The sequence below is a fragment of the Bactrocera oleae genome, chromosome 2 (assembly GCF_042242935.1).
Source record: "Bactrocera oleae isolate idBacOlea1 chromosome 2, idBacOlea1, whole genome shotgun sequence".
In the NCBI taxonomy this organism is placed as follows: domain Eukaryota; kingdom Metazoa; phylum Arthropoda; class Insecta; order Diptera; family Tephritidae; genus Bactrocera; species Bactrocera oleae.
The window spans coordinates 22,572,220-22,595,421 of record NC_091536.1 but is presented as its reverse complement, the minus strand read 5'-3'; the positions used below and the strand labels follow the sequence as shown (position 1 = coordinate 22,595,421).

General features: G+C 33.1%; 1 protein-coding gene across 3 annotated transcripts; it reads left to right on the top strand.

The window, feature by feature from the left end:
- The first annotated feature begins 11,917 nt into the window (after positions 1-11,917).
- dpr15 (defective proboscis extension response 15) lies at positions 11,918-21,915 on the top strand. 3 transcript variants are annotated; one of them, XM_036377523.2, is made up of 7 exons: positions 11,918-12,006; positions 13,100-13,463; positions 14,112-15,550; positions 16,205-16,439; positions 17,357-18,009; positions 19,382-19,487; positions 20,856-21,915. In XM_036377523.2, the coding sequence occupies exons 2-7, from the start codon at positions 13,292-13,294 to the stop codon at positions 20,966-20,968; spliced, it is 2,718 nt and encodes a 905-aa protein (XP_036233416.2). In that variant the 5' UTR covers positions 11,918-12,006; positions 13,100-13,291; the 3' UTR covers positions 20,969-21,915. The 3 variants fall into 3 exon arrangements, with proteins under 3 accessions (XP_036233416.2, XP_069968039.1, XP_036233417.2); XM_070111938.1 differs by having other exon boundaries at positions 11,926-12,006; positions 13,104-13,463; XM_036377524.2 differs by lacking the exon at positions 11,918-12,006 and having other exon boundaries at positions 12,651-13,463.
- Positions 21,916-23,202: the final 1,287 nt, after the last annotated feature.

Below are 23,202 nucleotides of genomic sequence, written 5' to 3'. Positions count from 1 at the left end.
AACTAAACAAATTGCTTTTGCAAAATAATTAAATGTCTGCTTAGGGAGCAAAGTCAAAAAATACGATGCGCTCACGTACCGTATTGTATTGCCTTTGCATGAGAAATGATAACTGTGCAATGGTATTTAACAGTTTCTCTTTTCTGTTTTTTTTTTGTGTCGAAGCGTACAAAGAAAGGAGTATGAGCGGCAGGACATGCGCATAATTCGTTTTGCTCACTTTTTCCACTGTTAGTCATAACTAGAGCACTTGCTGTTACATCGCGGCAATTAGTTTTTTTTCTCTTACAGCGTATATAAACTAAGTAGTAATTATTCAGTTTAGTTGTTTGCTAAAAGTCGTTGCATATATACATATGTATATATAATATGTATTTCAAAATAAACCGCTGTCAAATTAAAAAAAAATATTTTATTGAATATAACGGCTAGAGGAAAATAAGAACCGATTTCACCGTCAAGCATAAAGAAGGTGTAAAATCAAGCGAGCAGTATAGAATAAGCTGAAGCGACCTGAATGGCGTTATGCATGTGTGTACCAATTTTTCCGATTCTAATACAATTTTTGGAATAGGTTTTGGCAATATTTTGAACACCAGAAATATATAACGAAAAAATCAATTTTAATACCCTCCACGCAGTGCCACCGCGCCTAGCAGCCATTTCTTAAGTGCTTACACCATTTTTATTATCACTCAGCAAATTTCGGTTTCGCACAGCTGTGCTTAGATGGAGTATAGCATTGGCAGCGTATTACAAATTTTGGTAATAATTTATCAATATTACGTGAGAAGAAATCTAATTGAAATATTTAAATAAGCTTCGAAAAAAGCCATTGACAACATGATTTTTTGTTTGTTTCTGTATCTGCGCCAGGGAGTTTCGACTCTTGTCTGGGAGGATGTGGGCGGTATATGCATACCTGTTTAACATTACAAAAATTGATAAGTATCAATTTATTTATTTGGTTTTGTTATTTACTTTATTTCAAGGAAAAATCTGAAGAGCTAAGGCGTAGCTAAAGAAAAATTGAAATCCGTGAAAAAAACATAATTTTTAAGAGAATCGTGCTAAATCGAAACATTTGTAACAGATGGTGCAACTGCTGTTTTCCTGAATTTTCATTAAGAATGATGAGGAAAGCGATATTTTCAGGTGTGAACTAGCGTTCTTTTCACATACCAAGACAAAACAAACAAGTAATTAAACACAGCAGCGGAAGTGCTGAAATCATTGTGTTGCCTAATTTTACTTATTTTTCCGGGAATATATAGAAACTATGCAACTTATATTATTAATTCTATTATTAATTTTGTATTTATAAACCTACTACTCTACTGCTCACCTAAATTTCATTTTAACACTATTATTACTAATTCATCAAATTGATATATTGAATAATTATGCTTCAATCCATTGTTACGATTTTTGTTATAGAAATGATTATAAGAAATCCGCGTTAGTTAAGTTTATTTCAATGGATTAACTACTATTTTGTAACTGTAGTACTATATCAGAAAAACTAACAACAAACGATTATTTAAATTAATAATGCACAGCTCCGTTGACTGTACGTATTTCTTCTTAAGTATTTAAGCTGTGACTTCAATTTTAAAAGCAAAAACCTGCGCAGTAGGCGACTGAGTATCCGGAAATTTAAACATTTGCGGTTAATACTATTGTTACTGCACAGCAAGACACACATATCCTTACATAAGCTTTATAAGAGGGACACACAATCATGCACAACATGCTATTGGCACGGCTTTGTCCAAAACCTATTGTCATAGCGTATACGCAACACCTGCTTGTTTGCATTTCGATGTGTTGGCGCTATCCCGCAAGGTCTGCAGCAAATACAGTTTCTCCCTTTATTTCAGTTGATGTCGTAATTTCAGTTTGTACTTGCTTTGTTGCTATGTCAAGCAAGTGATTTTAGATTTGCTACTAAAATGTGATTATCAATTTTTGCAAGTAAGTGCCAAGAAATGTAGCACCTGGACTTGGATTATACATATGTCACACTTTAAAATGTAGATCTGATGCCATTATTCCTTATTGCCTTTAGCTAAAGATATAATTATTTTTATATTGCTGCATAATAATGTTGGCGTCTATTCACTATTTGTACGACTCCCTTTGATTCTTCCCCTTTTTATTTGTTGAATGAATGTAGCTGCTATTTCAGAATGTCAGATGTTATGATTCCGTTTTGCTGAAAAGATACTACATAATCCATCAAATGAATCGGTTAAATAAAGTGTTCCTCCCCGAGTTTATCCCATATTTATAGGTTTCTACAATACTGCTAAGAATTTAAAATTTTGTGTACGTTTTAAACGTCAGCAAAAAATATATCAATATACCAGTTGAAAGGAGAAGAAAAGATGAGTAATAAAACTAAGAAACCGATTGGAAACTGTGCACTCTTATTTTTATTTCTCTGGGATTTGATTTAAATTCGCTAGCTGCCAAAGGCAAGAAAATCAATTGCTTTCACAGAAATTGCTAGCTCTTTCAATGTACAAAGTGGAAACAAATACAATACAAACATAAAATAAATATAATGTAAAGATTAAAAGGAAATAACAAGTATACTCAATAGGTTATGTGTGTACTTATAGCTTCTTTGTTTGTGAATAAACATAAAATCGTGAATGATTAGATATGACACATCTGCTAAAAAATAGAAAAAGTGAAAACCTTAAAATTAAACATTTTTTAAGAAATTCTCCAGACTTTGGGTTTTCGACAGATTTATTTGCAAGCTTTATTGCGCATGAGTTTAAACTTAGCTGACCATTCGTCCCGGTTTGGTTTGGTTAAGCATCCCGAACGTCCTGGGCATAGAAAATAAAAATGTGTTGCTCGCTCACCTATTATATAATATGTCGAGACTATGAAGGAATTATAATATGGAAAAAATCGATGATTAAAAAAAACCGTCCCGGATTTTGCCGGGAAAAATATGGTCCCCTATGTTCAAACCAATCTCTTCGATTATTTATGGCAGCCGCTGACACAAGAAGTTTTAGCGTTTAGATATTTTGCTTTATTCTTAAATTTTGGGTTAGAACATACATAGTACCATAGTACCAGGCAAAGCTTGTGACGTGACACTTGATACCTCATACATGAAGTGTCACAAAGCTAAATATTGAAAACCTGTAAACATGGCTATATATTGGTGACGCTAATCTAGTAGAGCACAAGATAATCCTTGAGTTTTCTGGATGCAGCACTCTTCCATACTCTTCAGACTTCGGTTTATAATCTTGTAATTTTGTAAGAAATCTTTATATTGATATTCCTATAAGAGGAAGTAATGGAATCACTCTCCTTTATTCGTTTGGAGTTTTTAACAGTAATATTATTTCATTCAGAACTTGTCCAAGCTTGAGTTTTTGTTCAAGTCTCTTAATCCAGCTAGCAACAAACTAATCACAACAAGTACGGAAGTCGAAGACAGTTAAACATTAGATACTATAGAAATTCTTTATCAAATATGTATCTTTGGAATAATAGAAAGTTTGAATAAAATATTTTTATTTGAAAAAAAATTAGCTTGAATTTTAAATTAAAGGGGTTAAATTCCATCACCTTTGGCATAGACCTTGGACTTACATACAGAAGACATATCTTTTCGACTGCTAGCGGGGATATCTTTCTTCAAGGTTTCTTGTATTATGTCTAGATATATACTCGTGTAGTATTTTATATGTAAAAAAGGTATAGCGCCAATATATTGATTATAATATTATTTTGGACGAAAGCAAAAAATGTTACAGTTGCAGAAATTTCCATGAAATGTTTGTTTGCACCGCTCTAGCTTTACCCCCTCTATATCTCGTGTCTCTGGATCAGACAGTCGTATATTTCGGTACATTTCTGCTTTCTTTGTGGTTTTGCATTCGTTTGTCATAGCTTTTGTGTTGCAGTTGGTGGTTTCTCATATTCTCCTACTCATTGTGACATATGTATGTACTACATCTCACCACATTATGTAGCAAGATTTTTTAACAAGCGAGGGCCAACCTCAGGAAAGAAGTGAAAATTTACAACTTCAATTGTATATCTGTATTTATAGACTTAGCACAATCCATGTCCAGTATATTTTACCCAAAAGCTGGCTGTTGCATATCCAGTTTTTATATATTGCATGAAATGCATAACTAGTTTGCATTTAAGAACGTGTGTACAGAGGGTGGCCTTCCATCTGTCAGTTGCATTTTACGGCTGCTAGTGGTTTTTTGCCACTTTTTTGCGATTGGTATCTGTTTCGGGCACTAATTATTGCTCTTATTCACACTGAACATATTTTTCACAAAATTTTATTCTAGGTTTGCAAATACTATACCGAAAGGTTCATGTTTCATTTGAAAGTGCTTTACAAAAACTCAATTGCACACAATTTATAGCAGCGTATTCACATACAAGTATAAATATGTACACTTACACATACAGGCAAAACTGCAGCCAGTTAAAAACCACCTTAGAACGGCTTAGTATGAGTCGTTAATTCAAGGATATAATTAACCGATAATTGTAACATTTGCTAAAAAATAGCAGCAGTGAAAATATAAAAATTCTTCGCCCCAAAAATTCTTAAACTAAACAGCTGAAAAACGATTCAACGCGCCTTTCTTCTTTCATCTGCCTTTAACTTCGTAGTAGCAGCAGTTTTGATTCGTTTAGTGAGTTTTCTTTTTGCATTTTCTGAGCAAATTTAGCATAGCATTTATAACATCAGAAATTTTAATGTGAGATTTTTTTTTGGAACTTACGTGTTTTTTTTTTTTTTGATTTTAAGTTAAAATAAGGTTTCCTTTTTCATATTTTAAATTAAACAAGAAAGAACGTTAACTTCGGTTGAACCGAAGCTATAATACCCTTCACAAATACAAAAGGTTGCTTAGAAGAACTTAATTCCGATCATTCAGCTTTTATGACAGCAATATGCTATAGTGATCTGATCTGAATAATTTTTGTTACTTGTATGACAGCAATATGCTATAGTGATCTGATCTGAACAATTTCTTCGGAGATTCTAATAATATCTTAGATGATGGTCCGTACCAAATTTCGTGAAGATACCTCGTCAAATGAAAAAGTTTTCCATACAAGAAATTGATTCCGATTGTTCAGTTTGTATGGCAGCTATATGCTATAGTGGTCCGATATCGGCCAATACGACAAATGAGCAGCTTCTTGGTGAGAAAAGGTTATATGCTAAATTTCAGATCCATATCTCGAAAACTAAGAGACTCAGCTCATCATGCTGATCATTTATGTATATATTTTATATGGGCTCCGACGTTTCAAACTTCAAGGCAAACTTAATATACCCTCTTCAGGGTATAAAAATACAGTGTATTTGGCACATAAGTGGACACGTTTACGCCAAATTTCGTGAAAGAAAACAATTTTTGTACAAAATAAAAATAAAAACCCCAATTTCAAGAATATAATTAGCAGATAATTGTTTTCTGACTTGAAAAAAAAAAAATTCAATAATAAATTTTGTTATAAGTATAGCATTTTACTGACCTCAGCAAATTTTAATTATAGCATAAACTGCAGATAATACCATTTTTCGTGCTATAATAACACAAGTGATTTTTTAAAGCATTCGAAAAGCAAGTTTAATGGTTTGGACAAATATAAATATAAAAGCAACTATGCGTAATGAACATTTCATAGAAACATTTTTGACACATGCTGCAATGGGCATGTATGTATGTACATACTACACACAAGTAACATGAATACAAATTGGAACATAAATGCTTACAAGCATTGGAGGAGAAAAACATCGTTGCTGTTGTGCCTGCTCTGACATTCTCACATAAATCCCAATATATCACAGCGTTTGACGCTATCGTTGAAGGGTATTGTTTTCGTGGTTTAATTTTTCGTGTGTTGCATGCAACAAGTTGCAGTCGTCAGCGGTTTATAATGCTTGAATAAGCAAAAAAATTACCACAGCCAGCTTATAATGTTACAACGTAGTACCTATGTTTTTGTAGTCTCCTGATTCTGAACACTGCATAGAATTGCTAGCAGCCTTTAGCCCATTATTAAACTAACCAAATTTTATTACGTACATTTTCAGTGTAAAAGAATTGTCTACTCGTTCTTATTAATTTAAAAAATTACAACAATAAGTAAGTGATTGCATACTCTAGCAATTTAAAGGGGTTATTGAAACATTAAAATCGTTAAATTGGGCATATGGAGGTTAGGAGAGCATAAGAACCCATATCATTAATATTTAGCACCAACCACATTCCTGACCCAACATGTTTACTTAATGCCACTAAAGTAGTTAGGTTCTAGACCAAAGTTATACCGGCATACTCAAAAATTTATCAAGTTATCTCAATTTTAACTCAAGATATCGCTTGTACGAAACGACATCCAGATTCGTCTCATCATTCTGCTCCTTTTGATATTTATTAGTATAAAGTGTTACAAATAACCGTTAGGTGAGAAATATCTCTTTGGCAGTTTTTACAACATGTGGCGCCGATGGTATTGGTGATATTTTACCCTATGTTCTTAGAATTTTTATTTACTTTTTTATTTAAACTTACTTCCAACTCATTTAATATCTTCATTGATTGTAAGGTGACGCAGATGTTGTTGCGTAAAAATTTTCAGTATTGCATTCTTAAGCACGAAAGATGGCAAACTCTCGCAACAAAAGAAAAAGCGAATAGAGCATAAAATGTGCATGTAAAATTGTTTGAGTAGACATTAAAAACTTATGAATAGCGATTGGGAAAAAAATGAATAAGAAAAAGTTGCGACACAGCTGAAAAAGTTTATTCACACTTCTTCTCGCAGAAAATAGTTGAGGAACCTATTAAAGCCTAAGCATATTCGAAATGTATAATAAGGAAAAGGTTGCAAACGCGATATCAATAGACGCGTAATGACGACAAAGTCACAGAACATAGTGGAACGTCAATGGTTTGTATACTTCTATTATTTGCTGATTCCTGTGATTAAGATATGAATAAAATTCTATACACTGTTCTGACTTTTGTTTTGAATATGTTTTGCCATAACATTTATTTATGTTTTTGTCAAACCAGCAAACAAACTAACTGCCATAATAACTACAAAATCCAACACATATTTCTACATACGAGTACATAGTTACGACATACTTATAATAAAAAAACAATCTAAAAGTTCCAATGCGTCATTTAAATTCTTTTCTCATATTGGAAGTCAAGTCGCATTCCATGCACTTGTTCAGAAGCTCTGAAGGACACAGCATAAGTGCTAAGAAGATATAAGTGTTCTTATTCGTAGTTATTTCCATTTCTTTGGTTACTATTAAATTTAAGGAGTGCTCCTCTTAAGCTTTCATTAGATATTACATATACATATACACACATACATGTATGTATACATATACACACATAAATGTATGTATATGTATGTATGATACATTTAAATTATACAAATGAACCCAATGACATTCGTAGGATTTTGAAACACAATTAAAAAGAATTTTTATGGGAATTTCGTGCACAAGTGAACATGTAATTAATTCATAGTAATGAGAATTTCTCATAATTATGCTTCATTCTAAGCTTTGTAAGTCAATTTGCTGTGCTGGCATCGCGCCATTGCTGTGCTCAATTCCCACCAGCGTTTTTTCGTGTTATGCATCGCACGCACCATATTGCTATATGTTAGTTTCATTGTACAGGAGCGTTTACCAGTAGGATTTTCTGATAGTCATTAAATGAAGAGAAAGTGATTATAATTACATCACCTTATAGCGGCATAAATATTGAAATTTTTGTATTTCAAGGTATCAACTTGAAAATTTAAAACAATATTCTAGAGATGTTGTAGAATTAAATAGGACAATACAAGAATTGCGATGCAAATAATTCTGTGAGCAAACAAAACCACCAGAAAATTCAAAGAAGCAGACAACTTTGGAAGTTGAAGAAGTAGAAGAAGTACTACCACAATAACATTAATGCCATTACTAAAAGCAAGCGAATTGGTTCATACTCAAGACAAGGGACGGAGGTGGCTACATATGTCATGCAAGATGAAGTAAAAATATAATAAACTGCAATACCGCCACCACAAACTACTCACAAATTGCAGACGAATCAAGGCTTAATTTATATGGCATTCAGTAAGCGAAGTATTAGTCAAATAACCTCATTTTTAATTTTACTTTGATTACTTTTGCCTTTTACCTAAGCTACCTTGACTAGTGGAATGCATTTATTACCATAATAAAACAGCTGGAATAACTACAGTAACATTATTATGCTCCATGTTATATAACGTAGTGGAAAGAAAAACGAAGGGTTAAGCTAACAATACTAATCAGGGAAATTGCATTTACAAGGAGTAAGCTGGATGCCCAGTTGGCATAGCAATGACCAAGAGCATGTTGGCGGTTAGCAGAGTGCAAACTTTTATCATTAGGCCTTGGGGAAATTTTACGGGCACTTAAGTTTTCCTACTTTTTATACTTGTTATAGCTGCTTATGCCACAGTAATGCATGAAACACAATGAAGGCGACAGACGACAACCAGCATCTGTCAAATATTAAAATATATTAAAATACACACATATTAAAATTTTATTGTAGTGAAAAGTTTTAGTATGGCAACAGCGAAATACTGCTCGGCTGTTTGACATGACGCTGCCGCCTTCAAAATGTTCCAGCAGCTAGCTTTAAGACGCTATTTGCAGACAAGAAAATTTCGCTATTGTGCAGTCTATGTGTTTAAAGCTTAACTGTATGCCACCCTACTTTTGCCTTTATTGTTCTAAAATCTGTTTGGTGCGCGTAGCGTTTGAGTTTGCTCTCTTCTTCTGTTGTTGTTTTCCATTTCATGTTTCGGCCAACATATTTTTTAAGATGTCACTTTTGACATACCGCGACCATCGCTGTCGCCGTGGCTCAACAATTACCGTGAATGCAGTGCGCTTCTCCTACTTCAAATGCAATTTCTTTAGCGACAGGCAAATCATAGAATATCATATAAAAACAAAAACTAATAAAACGAACACACCAATAGCTGTATATGGAGCAATGAAATTACTTTGATGAGCACTGCATTGTCTCAACTATCATAACCAGCACCGAACATGAAAAGGATATTTTTGTTATATTATTCCAAAAGTTTGCTTGGCCTCAGCATCTTCTATATTCTTGCAACATGTTGCTACAGAGTAGAATAGTTTTGTTCACCTAACGGTTGCTTGTATCGCCGAAACGCGATAAAAGTACACAACCTCATTTGGCAGATCGTCGATTCAAAGTGCTCGCGATAGCTGAGATGCCTACTAGTATATCTTAAAAAAACATGTGAATCATATCCTAATTGAAATTTGATTCACACTTCTGCACGAATTTGCCTAATTAGGCCACAAACGTCAGCTACAGCCACCGTATTACCAGATTTGACACTGTGCTGTTTCAATCAAATGAGCAAGACCGTGGTGGTGTATGGAGCAAAATGTAGGATATATTTGCTTTCGATTTCTCCAAAAAGATCGTTTTGAATATCTGTGTGTAAAAAATGAAGAAAAAAAAATTAAAAACAAGATTTTTTTCATAGTCTAACTTTGGTCTTATATACATATTATATTTGCACCCCTGGATTGCAACACCATCTAAATTAATTTAATATCTCGACTTGGTGTTGAAAGTTGCCAATTATTGCCCACAAATGTTTGCGTTTACTGGCCTTAGTTGTGTTGTTGTAATTTAAGTTTTGGCCTTCAGTTAAAAACTGTCAACCTGACAGTGTTCGCGCGACGCTGCTACTTTGTCAAGGCGAATCCAACATTTGTACCATGCAGTAATTATAACAGTGCGTTCAGTGGCAAACGCGAACATTTTTAATTTCTGTTATGACGGGTGTTACGTTAAGCTAAAACAAGTGGGCCATATTAATTATTCGCCATTCTCATCAGACATTCCGACTTGTACAAAATTAAAATATGTAGCGTGCACGTGGCATACCCAAGTTCTTCCAAAATTAGTTTGAAAATTTTTGATCAAATTTTTATTTAATAAAAAAGATATTTACGAACCAAAGATTCTTGTGATATTTTCAATTAAAGAAAGTTAACTAAATTTTTATGTTTTATGTGCGTTTTATGTGTATCGCACATAGCCTTGTTCAAGCATATGCACATACTCGGCTAACTTGTTGACCAACTACACCCTATGCCGCATTTTGTATCAGCAATTGCTGCCAGCTGGATTTTTAAACAAATTTTTCCGCTCACATTTCAACACACATCATTTTTCCCTCAGACGTAACGTGGTACTTTTTATGACTGTTATGATTCTTTATATTTACATACTCGTTTTTTTTAGAACATGTCCAGACTCAATGGCTCATGTCATTGTCTTGTTTTTACCTTTTCACTTCGCACTTTTGCTAATTGGCAGTCATTCAATTGCTATATATTTTTTTATGGCCGAAGCTTGACCTATTACATTAACCCGTCTGATGCCACGCCCAAATTACAAATAAGCATACGAAAATTCACAAAGTTATTATATACCTATATATATATATACATATATAAGAAATTCCTTGCACTTACTTTAATATCCATTCCGATTATTATAGTTTTCCGTAATATTGTAATATTGCCTGCGCCTAAGCAGTTAATCCAGAATGAACATATTAACTCAAGCTGTTGTGAAGTAGAGTACAATGAAACGACACGTGCATACATACATATGCGGTAAATGTATTTAGTGGAATGGTGCAAATGTTTTTGGCAGCTGTTTGACTTATCTTAACCTACATACAAGTGTTAAGCCACCTGTCAATTGTGGTTTTGTCTGTGCAGGTCCGATATGGTCAGGTTAGAACTTTTTTAGCCACAACTACCTACTTACCTATATTCGTAGTTACAAAGCGATGAATTCTCTTAATTCGCATGTATTTAACGAATCACACTTTCTATATGCAAGCTCTTAACCCAATGTATGAGTTTCAAATCAACAATCGAAAGTCGCTCCCTACCAGTTTGTTAGCTTTTGCTTTTTCAGAATAACACATAATAACAAATAAATCGAATTCAATCGATTTTGGTGAAAATATTTAGTGGGTAATTATAATGCATTCTGCTTCTCTCACAAACATCATGTGCTAATATGAATGAATATAAATATGTATGTATTACACCGGCATTTAAGTGGACATACATGTGCTCAACACATGTTTAAACGAATTGATTTTCATATGAAAGTCGCATTTGTTAACAGTTTCGTGCTCTCAAAAAATGCTGTTCGTCCTTATACTGTCTGTAAATACATACATATGTATATATAAATAACATACGTATGCATGTACATAGCTTGTGCTCGATTTATGATATCTGCGGTTTGCGTGTTGATTATGATGAAAATAACACTTGTGTGTGTTTAATTTTTACATGTTTTGTCTTGCTAATTTTAGTCGTTTATAGCTTTGTTTAAAGCATCCTTTCTGTTATGTAACAGCAACAGAGAGAAAGTTAAGAGAGAGAGAGAGAGAGTGTGTGTGAATATCACGGTATACTTTGCTTTATAGTGATACTTATCTAAACTGGAGGTTTTCTTTAACTTATTACAGTTTGTCTTCAATACAAATTTAGCTTATGTTTGTGTTAAAGTGCTGTTTACAATTTTTATACGACCGTTATAGATAAGCTTTGTTGAAAGACAATCACTCATATGTTAAATCATACACAGAATGAAATAACTAGAGACAAATGTTCCGTATAACTTATCTTAGCGTAATTTTGGTTTTGTCTCTCACTGTTAACGAATTAAAACTCAACATATATTCCCTCATTGCTAACAGGTTCGAATAAAGTATAAAATGCGGACACCAGTGGAAGCTACAGTTGAATACTATTATCAGTTAACGAGCAGCATCTCGTGCAGATGCATCGTTTCGCGCGGTAAATAGCAGTCCTTGCCATATAAAAATATGTAAACTGTGAAAAGTGTTAGTAAATCTCTTCTAAATACATGCAAACATAGTAATCCGTCCGTAATTTTGAGTTGCTCATACGACACGTTGGTCCGAAACACTGATTGTAACTGTGACCAACTGAGTACATGCGAAATGGAAATATAAAAAGCAATTAGTGCCAATATAGCAACACTTAATAGTGTGAACTTAATTTAATTGTTTAGTGTATTAGGGTTTAATTGGCCAAAGTGGCGTAATCGAAACGATAAAATTTGCGTACAAACGCTTATCAACATTTGGTGCGTTATTAAGTGTTGGTTTTAGAATTTAAAACAAAATGAAATGAAATTAAATTAAATAATTGAAAAAAAAATCTATGTGAAACATATGTTTATGTACTTATATACTAAAAAATGTTTGTTTACACAATATTTACATATATAACCGTAGAGTATTCAGAAGGGAACAACGTAAAAATGTTATTTTAATTTTTTGAAATTATACTTTAAAAAATGTATATGACACAAGAAAAGTTTACACAGATTACCATACAACAGCTTGGTAGAATCTAGAAAAAGTGGTATATGTTAGGTTAAATTCTTAATCGTGCGTTCTAAAATCGTTTAATAAGAGTAAAATCTTTTGAATGAAACATTGGAGGCTACTATTTGCTTAATAACTGGATAGCTCTGTGATTTAAATGTACATGCATATGCTTATTTAAATACCAATTTCAGTTTATTTATTCAAATTTTTAAATTTATTTTTAAAAACTATTTTTTTTTTTTAAATTAACCAAGAAGTGATTTTTGAAGCCAAAAGTTGAGACTACAAGGAGAAAATTAGGGCGAACATATATATTTTGGCAGACATATTGAACTGCTCTAAGTTTCACAAAACTCAAATCAGTCGCAGTTCCTTGAACCCACCAGTAGTATAAGGGTATATCAAAAATTGCAGTCAAAGTGAATATATTTAAAGAAATTCAAATTTCTAACAATTCAATTATTAACTAAAGTAAAACTGTATAACTGGTTATTCTCACAAAATCCGCGAAATCCGCAATGAACGAGCTCAATAGTGTAAATGTACAAATACATAATTGTTTCCTTTGGCCTTTTTCAAGGTAGGCGTAATTTCGAGTGAACAATCAAACAGTAAAACAAAGTAAATATTCCGAGTTACTGTGTACACTTCGAAATTCGGTTATTCTGATTTATTCACAAACAGAGATTGAATTAATTTGTGATGCGGTGGATCATGAAATTCGAAATATTGCATATCGACCTTATTCAGTCTGAATTTGACTAGAAACTATATGAATGTTACCAACTCTTTTGCGCTGATATATGGTACATATGTGTACAAGTATATAGCAGCAGACATTAATTACTTCATACTTTCGAACCAATACAAAGATTTAATGGCTTTGAAAGGTATGAATACTTCCAACTGGTGGATTCTATTCGGCGTTTTAGCACTCATTCCAGGTAAGTAAGAAAAAATGTGAATTAAATTAAATAATTTTTCGTAATGCTGGAATTTTGGTATCGTTTACGCCAAGAACCAGACAACCAAGGCAAATTTACAGATATATTATTAATTGTAACTAACTGAATTATGTTTAAATGCTGTTATTGCTGTTAAAATTAAAGTCTGTCACGTCATTTTTATTACTCGCTCTAATGGCAACGATTACTATTTAATTTTTAAATAGTCTCGCTGTCCAGACACACACAGCGATTTGAGAGATCTTGCAATTAAAGCAAGACAGTCACGTGCTTTCTGTAGAAGAGCGAAAATACAATAGCAGTGTGCCTAAATCTCAATGAGCATCGTATTTCAATAACATTGTTAGTAGTTCTTTGCTGCAACAGCTTTATCCATTCCGTAATTATGGGCATCGGCATATATGTAAGTAGGTTAGGTATGCGTTTCGCATGGCTTAATATTCTTGGGCAGATTGTGTGAATTTTTCACTTTAACAATTTCGACCGCAGAAAAAATAAGAACAAAGCTTATGTTCTAAAAAATTAATTACTGGCCATGAATTATAACATTGAACAACACTTATATGTAAACAATATACTGTGATTTATATATGTTACTTGCTAGTTATCACATTTATCATGTCACAGGTTCGACGTTGAATGTTATCGAGAGAGCCACAGTGAGGGCTGAGAAGACCGTGGCAACTGCTTCAATACCGCTGGTATCAAAAACACTCGTGCCAGCTAATATGGAAGTAAGCATAGCAACAAACCCTTTGAAAACGTATCGAAGAGCTAAAGACATTTCTGCATTGCATTCGGAGGAGTCGACAAGAGTGCCGACACCAACGCGCCAACTAAATTTGGATATAGTAGTTAAAACAAAGGCATCAATGACATCAAATGCAATGAAACAGCAACGTAAAGATGAATTATGTCTTCAAGGCGTTGAAGGAAACTTACATAAAACTTCTGAGGATGCCGAATTTTTTATTATGCCTACAACACAACTAACTATGGCATCAAAAAAACTCAAAGCATTCAATAGAAGTTCAGAGCAATCAATAACGAAAGTTAATGCGACAACAAAGTCGACAAATTCTACGGAAACAATTGATAAGGTCACAGAATCAACAACAGAATTGACATCAAAAACAATAATGACCATAAGAAATTCATTGGTATCCAAAATTGAATTAAACGTAGTTTCATCCAAAGTGACAGGTGCTACGCCAGCGCTGTCAGCTCCATCTACAACGCAAACAGAGCTCAAATTATTTCCAGTTACTAGTAGAAATAAAGAATACGCATATAATAATCATCAAAACGTGACTGATATCCGACATCTCTACAGAGGTTACAATATTAACAATAAAAAATGTAATTACAATTACGACTACAACAAAAAATCATTGGTTCGAAAAGTTGATGACGACAACAGCATTGTAGATGAGCATGACATTAAACATATTTGTAGCATATATCAGCATATACTACAGACACAACAGCGTCACAAGCCTCAGAGAAAAAGCAGACACAGCAATGACTACCACTTAAATAATAACAATAGCAAATTAGTTAGTCTAGAGGCATCAAACACTGCTAGCAATATGACGCTGAAACAGCAAACACATTCGGTGAGGAAAATACGTCAACAAAGCACTCGTCAAGTGAAGCAACAGCAATTAAATTTAACAACAATTGCACCTGTTGGAGCAATGAAAGTTGTGCCACAAACCGAAAACTATTTGATCGGCAATGACACCGACTTTGAAGAAATCGTAGTGTTTTCGAACCAAACAGCAAAAAATAAAAATAATACATTACGAAGTTCGAATATTCTACCGACGATTTTGACAACCAGACCTTATTCGGACACAACAATGGATGTAACAATAGCATTCGATGAACCGGAAATTGTACACACCACAACAAAAGAGCTTTCGTTTTCAACGGTATCACCAACAACAACGAAGCCAACGACGAAACGACCATCACCAACCACAGCACCACAGCCCACTCCATCAATCGACGATCACCAAACAGTGATCAGTCAAGCAGGCACACATGCCTTTCTCCCATGTAATGTAAGTAGGATTTTTAAGTTTGTGATCACAAAACGCCAGCAGAACTGCTGACTGAATCATAAAAAGTAAAAGAAAAAAATACGTGTTTGAACTAAGACCATTAACCAGATATTGGACGGAGAAAAAACAAATAAAGTGAGAATTGTATTTTTAGCAGATTTTTTTACAAAAAAAAAACGCAGATTTTGGTGAAAATTTCTCGACGTTTTCTGTTTTAAATAATTGTAATTGAACAAAAACAAAAATCGTTCACAGCCAGACCGTGTAAATTATAACCTAAAGACCTGTGTAAAATTTCATTAAGATCGGTTGTGTAGTTCGCGAAGAAATCTTGACAAATGACTTTGAAAACACAGTTTCGAGAAAGCGCCTTTAAAGTTTTAAGTGACTTCATAGCTGATCTCGAGCGCGCAACTTTTTAAAGCTGTACTTCCAAAACTAATACAGGGATCAACTTGAGAATTTAAGACAATATTCTAGAGATGTTATAGAAGAAATAAGACAGTAACATTTTTTTTTTGTGTTTTTTTATCCCGTGAAACCCAAACTTATTTCATAATTGAGTCAATTATTACGCATATATTGCATATGAGCATGTTGAAAATCAGTTGTAAAAAAAACATCAGCAAATTTGTACTATATTTGGCTGAACAGGTGAAGCAGATCCTGAGAAAACCGATATCCTGGTTACGAATACGCGATGGACACATTTTAACAGTTGATCAGATGACTTTCATTGCTGACCAGAGATTCCAGCCAATTTTCGCACCGAATCCTGATCGTTGGTCACTACAAATCAAATATGTTCAACTTAAAGACGAAGGCACCTACGAATGTCAAGTATCTACAGAGCCAAAGTCGAGTGCCATTGTCACATTGCGGGTAGTTGGTAAGTAATATTGAACAACAACAACAACAACAACAAATTATTTAGATCTATGATAAAGCTTTTAAAAGAAAAATTTAAATTTATAAATAGAAGATCCGGTCATAAATATTATTATAACAAACTATTCAATACAGTGAAAATATTATTTACAAATAAATACACAAAAGTTATTGCCAGTATAAGCATCCAAGGGTTGAACTTGAGCCCTTACCGGTTCCACATGGAGCGTACCAGAAAAAAAAACAACGCCTTGCTCATTAATAACAATCAGTATATATATATATATTGTTTTTTTTTTATATATACCTACATTTCATTGAAGTAATAATAAGAAAAGTAATAATTTAAATGAATCACACATGAATTTAGACCACATAGTTATGATTTAAAAAAATATTTATTTTATTATTTATGAATTGTTTTCACTTTTAACATAATTGAGACATAAACTATCCTATATTATCTTATTAAAATCGGTTAAGAATTTAATAGTTTATGCCGGACAAAACATGGCACGTAATATTTATTGTATATAATTCAGTGATGGTTGCATTCAATCAGCATATACTTGTACTCACATGCCTATGTAAATATTTATGTATATGTGCCTATTCTTAATAATATGCTAATTCAATTTGACCGAATTTCCATTAACTTAATTTCCTGCTTAATTTATATTTATCTACTGCAAACATTTCCGAACGCATCGTATTAATTTCGCATAAAAATGTCGAAAAATTGCTTACTTACACTCAAAAACATTGAAACACGCTTGAAATCACAATTAATGCATCCGATGTTTGACGCTTGGTTACGCATTAATATTACCTATACCTACATGATTCTGCGTGTTTCGCCCTTCCTTTTCATTGTGCTGACCGTTGCACACTGTCGCCGTCACTTGCTTGCTGGTGCAGAACCGAAAACGGAATTGATTGGCGAGCCTACACAACACGTCAAGGCTGGCAGTCGAGTAAAGCTGCGTTGCATAATTAGTCAGGCATTGGACCCGCCAGTTTTTATTAATTGGTTCCATAATCAGAAGCAGATTTTTTTGCATAGCCGAAAGGGTTGGCGCACGGAAATCGAACGCAACGTATTGCCTATACAGGGTTTCTCAACGACTGCGGATACAACAACAACAACAACGGCTCAGATTGATAGTGCAACAACAACTACTCCGCCGATAAATGCTGCTGCAAACTCAACAGCAACGTCCAAAGCGCCAGTCTTGCTCTTGGCTACCAACTTTGAAAATGAAGGAAACAGCACACCGGTAGTCCAAACGACAGTCAGAGACGTAGAATTGACAACAGTAACGCCTTCGACCCCGTTACCATTTTCTCGATTAGGTACAGACGTCGCGACAGATTTAGCGGACAGCGACAATAGCTTTGATTTTGGCACTGGTAACTCTACTTTCTCCCCCCTCCCCACCGTGGCGGCGCCAATGGATACCGTGTCAGCCGAAGTGTCAACCAAAGTAAAGATGACTCATTGTCCGACAACTTCTTTAACAATAACAACAACGATAACAATGTTGGCAGCAGTGAAAGTACGAGAAGTAACGGTAAGTTGATTTAAATTAATAATGTGCTTAATAAAGTTTACATATAAAGAAGATGAAACAAGTTTGTGCCCCTATTTAGAAAATAATACTGCTTGTGGTCTAATTACTTTTACAATTCAGACTAATGAACCATCTGCTAGCATTACGTGTATTTTACAATTACGTAGGTTGCCTTTTATATTTTGGGATTGGAGAACAGAAACGAGTTTTAATCATTGAAAATCGCTTTATTTTTTTTTTAATATTCTTTATTAGGATCTGTACACTTTTGCATGCGTTTGAGCCAATTGCCGAAGCACTTTTGTCACTCTAATTGAGGTATGTTTAAAACATGCGTTCTGAACGCAGCAATTGCCTTTTCAGGTGTCGAAAAACGTTGACCTCTTAGTTTATCTTTTACGTACGGTAATAAAAATAAGTCACTCGGTGCCAAGTCAATACTATACGGTGGATGACTCATCACATCGATGTTTTGAGTGCTCAAAAATGCAGTTGTTTCAGTCGACGTGTGTGAGCTCGCATTGTTGTGCTGTAGAGTGATTCGTCTTTGGCGGTTGGCTTTCCTAATTTCTTGAAAGACAACTGGCAAACAAATGGTTGTGGACCACTCAGAATTTAATGTACTGGTTGTCAAATCCCGAAATATCAAAGGCAATCTACGTATGAATATATTTTACATTTCATTGGTTATTGTTTTTTCAAAAACGGATTTTCAACGATGTGAACCCAAGTGACAATGTTTGCTTTCTCTTTCGATACTACGCAAGATTATAATAGTTCTGTTCATCTATAATTGACTGTTTCACTCATATTAAAAGTATGTAAATTTTTTTGTTTTCTCGTGCTTGGGTCATTTATTGTAATGTGAAATAGGTTAATTGGTCTTTTTGAAACTGCCCTAGTATGATCTAAATCGTTAGCTTGCATACTTAATTTTTGACGTTATTCATTAGAAAATTATATATCGTTAAGTAATTTCATGCCATCCTTGATACGAATAGTGGGCACGGTCATAACCCAATTTGCACGTAATTTAGTTAAGTGGTTAAACGTACTGTATATATCATTTCTTGAAACGCTAAGCTTAAACATATCAAGAAGAGTTTTAGGACAATGCCAATTTTGATATATCTTTATACATAGTAAAGTATATAATAAAACTTGAATGAATATGGTGTAACAATAATATGTCTACCTCGATTATTTAAAGATATTACAAAAAATAATAAGGCGAACTAAGCTAAAATGTATACTCTTGTGCACTGACATAAAAGTATAAGAAGGGAATTTGTAGCAAATGATCACACAACTGACATCATCAACATTTCCGACAACACGATGAAAAATGTTTATCTTACAATTTTAATTGCAGACTGCATCTTTAATAATACCATCCGTGGGAAAAAAGGACTCCGGCAATTACACCTGCAGCCCATCTAACAGTGCTCCGAAAACAGTTGTCCTTCACGTGCTGAATGGTATATCATCTCTATTTAACAAATATATAGATTTACTTTTCTATTTCGTAGTTAATCTGTGCTCATATGGAATATTAGCTTATATACAGTTAAGATAGAAATCAAGTTAAACGCTTAGACTCATTTAACGGATAGCTATAACATTTTCATTGAAAAGGATTAGATTGCAATTCAAATCAAATGTCTACTACTTTCAACATTTATAATCGAATTAAGTTACCATTCTCTACACTGATAATGCTTTTATTAGCTTCATATGTGTGTTTGTATGTATATATGTATGTATGTTTCCAACTTTTTTCAGTGCCACTGAAACTAAATGGCACTGGGACAAAATAATCAACAGTTTGATAGGCACTGCAGAAAAAACATTTTAAAAAAAATGCCACTAATACTATGCAGCTAAAAGCATCACCAATCCATGCTGTCATTTGAATTACAAATTTACTCAAACACATCCTTAATAAGAGTGAAAAGTGCATAATAAATATGGTTTAAAAACTAAAAATTATGCTTTTACAGCTCATTTAACTAGAAGGTGAAAAATAATTCTTAAAATACTTAATTCTAAAAATGTTTGTATTATTGTGCAAGAGGCAAAAAATTTCCTGTGGTTAATATCAACACCGTTAACAACAACAACACAGCATATCAAAAGCACTGTACTATACATATATGTATGTGTGAAGATATGTATGCGCATATGTCCAATTAATAATGCATTTTCTGACAAGAGATGAAAGATTAAATAAAACTGTTTCACCACATTCTATAAATAATTTAATTTACATAGCAAGTAAAATGTGTCATTAGCAGCGACTGCCCGCTGACATTGATAGTTTCTGTTCAAATTGAATTAATGGTGTTACTTCATAAGAATGTGTGCGAGATGCATTTGAAATTTTTTTTAGATAATTTGTGAAATGGATAGTTGATATAATATGTTTATACATATATACGATCGATTATACGGACGTCGTAAAAAAAGCTGCATAAATTTTGACTTTGTTAATAACTTGCTAGGCATTGCTCATACGCCCCGGTAAACGCTTTTGTTTATTGTATTAATATGTTCGAATAGATACATAGCCATTCCTATATACTACCTTAAATTTCGAACGTTCATAAATGTACGAATGTATATGTATGTGTATGTGGACAATACCGCCCAGAAGTATATAATGGAAAACCACACACACATATATACTCTCAAATTTAAAGTCATATTGGTATGAGTGCTTTGTTTACAGCTTCAATACTCTCGATTGTTGAGTTATTAGTCAATATAATTCAGTTTTAATTATGACTGAGAATCATCTTGTATTTTAATAATAAAACGAACGCTATATGTGTACCTCTTACTTACAGGCGAGTACTCGGCATCGGCGATAACGTCTGGTGTTAATGATAAGATTTGCATTACCAATCAATCTAAGTGGCGAGGAACACTCTTAGCTCTGATATTTTGGCTTTGGCACTAAAAATTCACTGCATTTTTACGCTGTAGCGAATTCTTTTATCGAGCAGAATGATGGCTACGCTTGGACTTTATTAACCAGCGTTCAATAACGAAAACAGAGTATAAGAGATATATACTCGACTTATGGCATATTCACGGAGAGTAATATCGTAACATAAAATATGTATTTCGGTGATAGTAAACGCATAGTTAAATTAATATTTAATGGGTATATTTATTATTTATTACATGTGGATACAAAAACATCTTTTTCGCTTCTGAGGACTATGAATAATATTAATAATAAAATTCAATAAATAATTAAATCTTATAAACATATCTAATATAAATCAGTAACAGCACTGAAATGTCTTCCAACTTGGAAATTGATTTTAACTAATCGCTATTGGTTCTCTTTCAGATTTCTAAATAATAATTTGGGTTTTTCTATTTTATATTGTATAATTTCGACTGATTGTAAATATATAAAGTCATACGATTCTCATTGAAATTGTAAATAAAATATTTTCATATAAAATAAGTTTAGACTGAGGTTTTAAATAATATTATATTAGAATTCATAATGTTAAAGCTAATTTATAATACAAAACATATTATATAAAGTTATGTTGTTCATGATAGCAATTAAATCCTTAAAATAGTGATATTTATAGTACATTCACTCGTTTTGTCAAGCAGTAAGAAAAAACATTTCCGTTTCTAAGTATACGATCATAATTAGAGTTGGTTAAGAGTAAACTAGGTCTATTTGTTATCTACAGTCACAGATGTTAAAACGAAAACACAAATATGTTTATCTATTTAACATAAAACAATAAATAAAAGTTAGCTAAAGGGTAAACTGAAACGGACAAATGCCCATGCAACATTAAAATTTGTTTAATTAAAGTTAACTATAAAAATAAAGCGTATTCCCAAAATAAATCGTGGGAGAAGTTTGTTTATAAATATTGTATGTATGTTTGTACAGCTCCTCAAATAGAATTGCGTCTTAGTTGAAATAATTTTTTTCAGATTTTTTCCATTCAACATCAATAAAATGTTTTGCACTCAATGAATAATTCAAATAAAGAGCGTACTGAGAGCAGAAGAAGCAAATACTAGCAGGACAATTTTTCCAAAGCATTGCTACAATCTCCGATAATATTGTTCAGTTCAGACCACTGTAGCACATAGCTGTCATAAAAACTAATCGATCGAAACCAAGTTCTTGTATGGAAAGCTTTTTTTATTCAACAAGATCGTTACTATAAAAAATGCAGCTGTGACGAGTAGATTCGGTGCAGACGAAATTAAGTTATTTAAGTTTATGATAAGAACAGATATAAACATAAAACAATATTTTTTATATTTTATTCTATTACTGGAACTGAAGAAGCGCCAATTGTACTTCTGTTTTGCTGAAATCAGATTTCGAAATCCGCACCAAATATTTGTGCAAATTTCTAAGCCTGTTTACATTCAAAAATTTCAGTTTTTTTTTATACTCATTGAGTGGTTTCAACCTAAGGAACTTTCTAAGTCCGTGATAAGGAATTTTTATACTCTCGCAATATGTTGCTACAGAGTATTATAGTTTTGTTGACTTAAATGTTGTTTGTAACACCTATGGAGATAGGTATAGAGTCACATACACATATACAAATGATCAGGATGACTTTCCGTCTGTCCGTGCAAGCGATAACTTGAGTAAAAATGTATATATCTTAATGAAACTTGATACACGTGTTCCTTGGCAGCCAATTGTAGACGGGCGGGAACAGATCGCTGCCACGCTCACAAAATACTGTAAGAAAATGGTCGAAATTGGGCTACAACCACGTCTACTTTCTTATATAACAAATTTAAATTACATATGATTCATTCACTTTAAAAAATACGAATCAAGCACTAATGTAGATATCGGCATAACACTTTGGAAAATGGTGGTTTTAAGATATGCCATCTTTATTCTAAAAATTACCAAAATCTGATCATCAGTTTTTACCTCTTGCGTGATTTATAGATATCTTTGTATATAAATATGTATTAACATTAAAACAAAAAAATTATTTAAATGCCATCATTTAGTGCATATGGTGTTGTTTGCGACCAGATGTTGCTTTATAAAAATGTTCTATTTTGTTTAGATGATACATACTTGCAGTTTTACATATGTACAATACATTGATGAATTTTGAGAAGAAAAGCTTTTCTGTTGCATTAAACAAGGTCTCTTTACCACGAGTTCTGACA

Bases quoted from the DNA above. Each gene is read 5' to 3' on its own strand.
- dpr15 (XM_036377523.2), top strand. From the start codon at position 13,292: ATGAATGTTACCAACTCTTTTGCGCTGATATATGGTACATATGTGTAC. The intron at 13,464-14,111 runs GTAAGTAAGAAA...ATCATGTCACAG, and splicing joins CGTTTTAGCACTCATTCCAG to GTTCGACGTTGAATGTTATC. The intron at 18,010-19,381 runs GTAAGTTGATTT...TTTTAATTGCAG, and splicing joins TGAAAGTACGAGAAGTAACG to ACTGCATCTTTAATAATACC.